Source organism: Gadus chalcogrammus, chromosome 8 (assembly GCF_026213295.1).
Source record: "Gadus chalcogrammus isolate NIFS_2021 chromosome 8, NIFS_Gcha_1.0, whole genome shotgun sequence".
Lineage (NCBI taxonomy): Eukaryota > Metazoa > Chordata > Actinopteri > Gadiformes > Gadidae > Gadus > Gadus chalcogrammus.
Genome location: NC_079419.1, coordinates 4,821,010 through 4,829,885, shown reverse-complemented (window position 1 = coordinate 4,829,885; position 8,876 = coordinate 4,821,010). Strand labels below are relative to the sequence as shown.

Genomic DNA, 8,876 nt, shown 5'->3' with positions numbered 1-8,876 from the left:
CAGCTGCTTTAACTTTATCTTACTGCCCGTGGTAGGTCCATCTACAGCTACTTTAACTTTATCTTTACCTCCTGTCAAATAAAGTTATTATTTTTTTATTATTACAGTTATTATTATTTCAGTTTTTTTTATTTCAGGCCCTTGTTACATAGCCACTCTCCCAAAAAAGAGGACTAGCTCGTTGGCTTTGTAGGTCAGCCCGGCCTTGAGGAATACTCAGGTCATGCATGGGAGGAGTGCACGCAGGTAGGCGGGTAGGAAGGTAGACAGACAGGAAAGCCATCCAATCAATTCATTCAGGCAGAATTAAATGATTGGACTGGTTATTACAGGCCCTCAACAGCTACAGATGGGTTGAAGTTTTGCCAAAATATTTGATTAATTTATTTCTCTCTTTTAGGTTAAACTGTTGAAATCTGTTAATTTCAACAGATTAGTAAAAATGTGTCTAAAAAAGCTGTAGCCTGCTACCCCAGCTTTAACACTCGCTCACAATAACACTCGCACACAAAAACTCTTGGTCGTCGATTCAGTTAGTTTGACATTCTTTTTATTTCCAAAAGGAAAGCCAGCACAAAAAGTGTAACACACTTGGAGGTAACAAGCCGGCTTTGTGTGAAACTAAAGTCTTCACAACCTCACGATTCCCTATTCCGTGACACGACGTGAGGCGTTTCCCACTCCGCGGGGCGCTTGACTACCACTATCGCTGCTGAACCCACGTGGGCCACAGCAGAAAGAGGCACGGCTCCTAATTAGGCAAGTGTTAATAGGAGATTAATTAGCGCTAATTGCATAATTTCCAGTTAAACCCCTGGAGGGAAGACCAATCTGTTCATTTCACAAGTGTTTAATTACTTCACTTATTTTTATACTATGGAATCACGAGCTCAGTCGCGCTGAACGGGTTTCCACCGTCCACGTGTTTAGCGTCTCTTTAGCTGTTGTGTCGCTAAACCCGCCTGACGGCCGTGAGTGTGCGTGTATGTGTGTGTGTGTGTGTGTGTGTGTGTGTGTGTGTGTGTGTGTGTGTGTGCGTGTGCGTGTGTGTGTGTTCAGGTGCTGAAGCACTGCTGCGGGTCTCCTCGTACCGTGGAGGTGCTGCTGAACGCCTACAGCCGGCTGAAGGTCACGGACGCCTGGGTGGAGGCCGTGCCCCTGGAGGTCTTGAAGGTAAGGAGATGTTGACCTCATCCTCATCATCATCATCATCATCCTCATCATCATCATCTCGGCGTCGCAACTGTTGCGTTGTCGATTTGAGGAAAACTTTAAAGTCACGTTTTTATTCTCGATGATTGATTTATTGAGATTGTTCTGATGATGAGGTGAATTACATTGGATTTATTTTATATTCAATGTCATATCTAAATATATTGGTTGTAGGCTATGTATATAAATATTATAAATATAACATATACAGTAGGCTATATGAATATTAATATATGAATGCTTATTTCGTATCTTTTCCTACACACTTGATTTAATTTGTGCAGCGAAAGGTTCAATCAACCGTCGAGAAAACGTCCACACTCACACTCACTCAAGTGTCCTGTTGTGGTTCGTTCCCAAACCCAGGATCACCGGGACTTCTATGAGTCCCTGTTCTCCCTGGCCCGGACCCCCCGCTCCCTACAGCACCTGGCCCGCTGCAGGGTCCGGGTCTACCTGGAGGGGCGTCTGCTCAGGGTGGTCCCGAAGCTGCCCCTGCCCACCTTAATCCAGAACTACCTGCTGCTGAACTTCACGGGCTTCGTCCATTGAGCGTCGTGATTGGACGCTTGAGATCCGGATTGAGTAGGCCTATTTATGTGTTTAATAATGTTTTAGTGTTTGAGTTGGGGACAGATTGTTGGATGAATGCTTAGCAGATGCTCTGTAGATGTCTGTAAGAATGAACCGGTGGTGAGACAGACTGATGGACACACAGAAAGACCAACAGTTTGACAGACAGACAGACGGAGAGACAGACAGGCAAGATTTATTGGGAAACAATGTGTGCTCAAAATCCCATAATCCTCATTGACTCTCTTTTCCCACATTAGGCTAAATGTAAAATTAAAAAAAAAACACTTACTAAAATCTTAGATGTGGTTCATAGATGTGGTTAATAGAGCAGGCTGAATCTATCTGAAATAAATATAAATATAGCTCACTATTTTGGTCATATTGCGTCATAAAGCCATACGGTTTTTATTGTGTAGTTGATATAGCACATTCAAGGTGGAGAAAGAGACGATTTAAATATATTTTAAATATGTTTTATTCTGGGAATGGGTTAACCTAACAATTGTTAGTGTTTGGCACTTGGTTCTATGAACATCCTTACTGTAGGCCGACAGCTATATATTGTTTTTCTTTTTTCTGACAAATGTATTATTGTAGGTCGCTTTGGATAAAAGCGTCTGCTAAATGCCCTGAATGTAAACGCTGTTTTGAACATGATCTTATTTCTAACCCATGCACGGTAAATTCCCATGTTGTACCAGGTCTCACCACCAGAGGGCGCTGCAGACCTGGGGCGGCAGCCTGGGATCCTGACGCAGATCTCCATGGAGCCGCTAAGATGTAGATAGATGAGCCGACTTTGGGATGTAAAGTTGTTGTATTTTTATACGTGTCAAATGAATCATGACCATAGGCAATGTTGGTTGCCCACGTGGATCGAGATGATAAAATATTTTTATAAATCCCACATTTTGAATTCCTTAAATATGCTACAGCCCAAGCCTATATATTGTAGGTCACAGGCCTAACAATTTTTGAAACTGGCGAATTTTTGTTAATAAATTAAACTTTGCATTGCTGTTCATGGATGTGTTCATTAGTTTGTTATCATCGTTGCTCTATAGGTGTAACTGCCACAGTTAAAAATTTAAAATTTAGTTTAATTTAGCTTAGGCCTATATAACGGGTCGATGTTTGTTGGCGTCGGCCTGTGCATTGATATGTGTAAATTTCATTAGGCTATTTGTAAATGTTATTAAATATTAGAACCTTGGTTAAATTTAAAAACCAACAACATATATTTGGTTTAAAGTAGATCTTAATATTTATTATAAAGCGTAGCCTCGAGGTAAAAACCACGGTAACTAAATTAAATAGGCTATATATAGATAAGGTATAGGCATATCTGTTTTTTTTTGTGGTGAGTTAGGTTTGAATGAAACGCCCACAGAAGACAGGACGGTTACCGCGAGGGGCCCATTGTTGGCACCTAAATCAGGAGGAGGCAACAGGCCGGCCATGAATCAGCTTTAAATAGCTCTGCGTTTTATAATGAGTGACCTTTCCGCAAGCTGGAAACACGTCTACAAATATAATTATAGTCACGGAAAACAAATGTATTAATTGTTGAAATAAATATAGGCCTAGTTCTAAGCCGTGTCGAATGCCGCCCCATAAAATAATAATACAATTATACTGTTGTGACTTTAAACAAATTAACTTTGAAGTCAAGTTTGCATGGTAACACGGCGTTGTTTTTAAGATGCCCAAGCTTGGGGCTAACTTTAAAGTCCTCATGCTGTGGGGGAGATACCAGAAAGACCAGTCCGCAGGAGGATCACAAGGCGGCCGCTGCGGAAGTCATCCGCAATTATCAGAATTAGCATGGCCCGGCCCTCAGGGGCCAATCAGAGATGGCGGTGACATGTTGATGTCCTCCTGCAATCAGACGAGCGGTTGGAGTGGCCGCGCGTCCTGGACTCAATGCGGCTAATCATCATCATCATCATCATCATCATCATCAACTCGGATTGACATTTAAACGGCCAAATAATCTCCGATTAAATCAGCATCCTGAACAGAGAACGGGATGTCGTAATTATGGCAGCACGCTATTAAAGCATGTTGAGATAATGCATGCATAGTGGAATGTCTAGAAGGCCTATTATCTTCATCATCTCCTAAATCTACTTTACTTTTTATGACGAGACATATATATTCCACTTTATTATCTTCAATTGAGTTCAACATTTCTTTACTCCAGTGACCTAATAAAGGTGCACCATTCAATCGGAGCCAGGCGGGCCAACATATTGTCACGGATTGCCGTTGACCTCATAAATGGGTTATATTGGATTCTGATCATTCGGACAGAGCGTCTCTCCAGGGAGCAATCGGCGCGTTGCTTCTCTTTCCCCGAGACCCAACGCATTGTTTCAGCCCAGGAGAAGAGGAGTGCCTCTCCCGGAGAGAGAGGCGAAACATCTGCCTTTCCTCCCTCCTCTCCTCCCAAGCCATCCGTCCCGTCACGCGGACAAAAGCCACCGTGGCCTTACGCTGTCCCTCCAGTCCAAAGTAATTACTTATCATCAATCAAAATTAATAATAGCTGATTGGATTGGTGTGGTCAACGGTTATGGAAGGGGCCGGGCCGGAGAAGTCTCTCACACCGCTCCCAGTCAATGTGGAGGGGGTGGTGGAGGAGGGTGGGGGGGTGGTTTAGGGGCGACCCGTCTATTTGGTAGGCTATCCACTGGGAAACCACCGCCTCTCAAGGCGGCCAAAAAGTCAGGGGCTGAATAAGGAAATGAAGCGTAATTTGAGGAAGATGGATGAGCCCCCGGGGACACGCCCCCTTCGCACCCCCCTTGTTCCGCAGATGATAACCAATACGTTCTCTCTCGCTCTCTCGCTCTCTCTCTCTCTCTCTCTCTCTCTCTCTCTCTCTCTCTCTCTCTCTCTCTCTCTCTCTCTCTCTCTCTCGCTCTCTCACACACACACACACACACACACACACACACACACACACACACACACACACACACACACACACACACACACACACAAACTCACACAAACTCAAACACACCCCTAGAAGAGGAGCAGAGGGAGGAGTTCGAGAGAGCTTGATTTGGAGAGAGAGAGAGAGAGAGAGAGAGAGAGAGAGAGAGAGAGAGAGAGAGAGAGCATGTGTGTGTGTGTGTGTGTGTGTGTGTGTGTGTGTGTGTGTGTGTGTGTGTGTGTGTGTGTGTGTGTGTGTGTGTGTGTGTGTGTGTGTGTGTGTGTGTGTGTGTGTGTGTATGCGCGCGCGTGTGTGTGCGCGCGCGCGTGTGTGTGTGAGAGAGACAAACAGAGGACTAGGTAGTGAGCAGCAAACAAACGGCTCGGGTCCCATATAGCGCGAGGAGGTTTCGGAGCAGCGATTCAGTCCTCGAGATGAGAGCGCAACAGAGGACATACTACTTCCGCTCCCCTCGAGCTGCACCACTGTAGCGCGCGCCCTTCATCATCACCCTACCGGCCGGGTCTTTTATCTTGGTGGGAGGGGGGAAGGACGGAAGGACAGGACGGACGTCTTAAGTTTGAAATTAAAACCGCATTTTACCGCGCGCAAGATGCAGCGACCCGGCGTCCAAGGGACCGCGTTCTCCATCGACTCCCTGATAGGAACCCCGCAGCCGCGGCCGGGACACCTGCTCTACACCGGCTACCCCATGTTCATGCCCTACAGACCGCTGGTCATCCCGCAAGCCATGTCCCACTCGTCCCTCACCTCGGGTCTGCCTCCGCTGGCCCCGCTGGCCTCGTTCGCGGGCCGGCTGACCAACACGTTCTGCGCGAGCCTGGGCCAGGGGATGCCCTCCATGGTGGCCCTCACCACCACGCTGCCCAGCTTCTCCGACCCGCCCGACAGCTTCTACCCCCCGCCGCAGGAGCTGCCCGGGCCGAGGCTTGGTGCGGTTGACCCGGGGAGCAGGCGGCAAGGGAGCCCGCTGGAGGAGGACCTGCACGCCCGGGACAAGGCCAGGGAAGACCTGCTCAACTTCTCGGAAACTTTTCAGACCATATCAGGTAGGGTCCATGGCTCTCTCTCTCTCCCTCTATCTGGGTCAGTTAGGGAGTGGGGAATGGAGGCGTGGGTGTTTTAAATTATTGACTGTAAGTTAGATCGCAGCTCTTAAAAATGAAATTACATAAACATGTAAATTGAGACTTAAGGGCAATTTAGACTTTAGGGAAATTTACTTTTAGGGCACTAGCAGACGCTTTTACCAAAAGCGACGTACAATAAGGAAATTTGTCAGAAGAAAGAGAAACAACAATATATCGCGGTCGGCCTACAGTAATGTTGTAGCTCTGCAATAATCCTCCGTGTAGGCCTTCGTTATCGGTGGATTATAAATGCATAAATTAAAGTGTTACAGGCCTAGGCCTACTCTTTCCACCGTGATGTTGAGGCCTCAGTTTGGCATAAAGCCAAAAAATCAAACTCAGTGGCACACCAACTGATTCCAAAGCACCGTTGTCACCAATGTGTCATTCAGTTCTGCTGTTATTGATTCACTTATTTACTTAAATATATTGATCTAATAACTATACAGGGAAACATGCTTTGCATTTATTCATCGAATGCTTTTCAATCCCAGGCCATCTCAGAGCAACTCAGGCCTCAATAGTTACACTTGGATTCAGTTCCACCATTTACTTAAAAAACGGTTTGCCTCCCTGACATACACTTCAAACTCACCCACTCGTTCATGTCGAGAAAGCATCTGAGATAATGCATGCATAGTGTCAGTGTCTAGAAGGCCTTTTATCAACCATAAATCTATTTGACTTTTTGTGACACGGCATTCCCATTTATTATCTTCAATGTAGTTCCAAATCTCTCTCCGGTTTTGCCTCCTTGACATTCGCGTTCAAACTCTCTCGTTCATCATGTCGTTTCCACACTAACCCGTTGATCTTGTCGTCATTCTCGAATCGCAGGTGAAACCAAACTGTACAGCTCGGACGACGAGAAAATGGACCGTAAGTCCGCAGACCCGACCTGCAGTGACCGGGAGGACAGCTCCGTGGACAGCGAGAACGAGAGCTTCTCGGACGGCAACACATGCGGCTCCCTGTCCCAGAAGACCAAGCTGAAGACGGGCTCCCACGACGCCCTCCCAACGGGCGGCTCCTCCGCGGGGAAGAGCCGGAGGAGGCGCACGGCGTTCACCAGCGAGCAGCTCCTGGAACTGGAGAAGGAGTTCCACTGTAAGAAGTACCTGTCGCTCACAGAGCGCTCGCAGATCGCCCACGCACTGAAGCTGAGCGAGGTGCAGGTGAAGATCTGGTTCCAGAACCGCAGGGCCAAATGGAAACGGATCAAGGCCGGTAACGTGAACAACCGCTCAGGAGAACCGGTGCGGAACCCCAAGATCGTGGTGCCCATCCCGGTGCACGTCAACAGGTTCGCGGTGAGGAGTCAGCACCAACAGATAGAGCAAGGGACCAGGCCTTGACCTGAAAGGGCCCGGGTCCTGGACTTAAAGAGACCGGGACCTGGACTCGAAGGGACCAGGGGGACCAGGTCTTGGACTCAAAGGGACCACCAGGCCCTGGACTCATAAGGACCAGGCCCTGGTCTTAAATGGACCAGGTTCTGGACTCAAAGGGAGCACCAGGTTCTGGACTCAAAGGGACCACCAGGTTCTGGACTCATAAGGACCAGTTCCTGGTCTTGAAGGCACCTGGTCCTGGACTTAAAGGGATAACCAGGTCCTGGACTCAACCGGACCAGGTCCTGGACACTTAAGGACCAGGTCCTGACTCAAACGGACCACCAGGCTCTGGAATCAGAGGCAGTAGGGACTGGACTCAACGGGACCACCAGATTCTGGACTCAGAACCAGAGGACAGACCATCGAGACCACAGACTCGATGGTCCAAATGTTCCACTTTGTCGAACGCATGAAGCACAAAAAACGGGGGATCGGTTCATTCTTGTTTTTCCGAAACGAGAACGAGCAGATGTCGCGAGAATAGAGGATTATTGCAGAGCTACTGTCTGTCAATATGCTGTCGATCTAATTTATTGTTTTGTATATATGTAAATATATTGCATAAATGGGCACTATGAGAAGAAATTGTAAAGATGCATTTTTTATGTATTTATATGTCGGGCCTGAGATGTTCTGGTTATTCTGTGCATGCCCTTTAAGGCGACCGGTTTGGTGAAGCTAATTCAATTTATTTAGTTTGGCTTGTTTTTTGTATTTTGTACATTTTGTTGATAATCTTTGCATGTAACTTATAACGTTTAATTTTTTTTGCCGATATTGTAGGGATCATTCTTTGTGAAAAAAAAAAGAATAATGTCGACGTGAAGAATTATCAAACAGGGAAGAAATGTTAAAGTATATCGACCTAATAAATCATTTTAGGCTATACAAAATATGAATTGAGACTGATTTATTGTGAAACGATAATATGCAGGCGATTAGGCATTATATTTAAGAAAGCCTAACTGAGCCGAGAAGAAAACTGTAAAATATGATTATAAATATCCCAACCTTAAACATGTGTTTATATTTTTATCTGACAATAATTATTTTATTTAATACTAACTTTATATCTCTGGACCTCGTCAATTATTGTGTGGCTTCAAAAACATTTTTTAAGGCTGGGTTTGTTTAACTTTTTCAGCTTCAGCTATAAAAACTAATTTTAACTGGTCGTTATTAAAAAGTAATTTGTACCTATTTTAAAATATGATTTTGGCACTGCCAATAAGAAAATTATGACTGTGTGTGTGTGTGTGTGTGTGTGTGTGTGTGTGTGTGTGTGTGTGTGTGTGTGTGTGTGTGTGTGTGTGTGTGTGTGTGTGTGTGTGTGTGTGTGTGTGTGTGTTGTTACACGCTCTTGTTAAATCCCTGTAAATTCGCATGATTTGTTGTGCGTTCACCAACAACGTGGTGATTAAACTAAACGCAGAGAGCCATTCAGAGAGGTTAACACAGAACCCCACCTCGTCTGTTGTTCAGAGAGCAGGCACAGGGTTCACGTTCAACATCTCCCATGTCATCAATAAAAGCAACGTTAAATATTTCAAAAATAGAGCTATTTTCTTGACCTTATCTTATAGACTTTTTCACAAAAAAAAA

At 45.7% G+C, this 8,876-nt stretch overlaps 2 protein-coding genes across 4 annotated transcripts in view; both read left to right on the top strand.

Moving 5' to 3' along the window:
• LOC130388341 (ankyrin repeat and SOCS box protein 10-like) overlaps nucleotides 1-2,835 on the top strand; it is a 6,720-nt gene extending 3,885 nt beyond the window's left edge. Inside the window, exons 4-6 of one of the 3 annotated variants that reach the window (XM_056597801.1) lie at nucleotides 1,060-1,173; nucleotides 1,579-1,797; nucleotides 2,490-2,835. In XM_056597801.1, the coding sequence (XP_056453776.1) occupies nucleotides 1,060-1,173; nucleotides 1,579-1,764 (300 nt within the window). In that variant the 3' untranslated portion in view covers nucleotides 1,765-1,797; nucleotides 2,490-2,835. Of the gene's footprint in view, nucleotides 19-204; nucleotides 382-1,059; nucleotides 1,174-1,578; nucleotides 1,798-2,489 lie in introns of those variants that run through there. The other 2 variants (XM_056597800.1, XM_056597802.1) reach the window with 2 other exon arrangements.
• A 2,507-nt stretch (nucleotides 2,836-5,342) lies between these two features.
• On the top strand, nucleotides 5,343-7,235 carry LOC130388164 (homeobox protein GBX-1-like). Its single transcript, XM_056597532.1, has 2 exons — nucleotides 5,343-5,799; nucleotides 6,718-7,235. Exons 1-2 carry the CDS (start codon nucleotides 5,343-5,345, stop codon nucleotides 7,233-7,235), a joined length of 975 nt encoding a protein of 324 aa, XP_056453507.1.
• The last annotated feature ends 1,641 nt before the right edge of the window (nucleotides 7,236-8,876 follow it).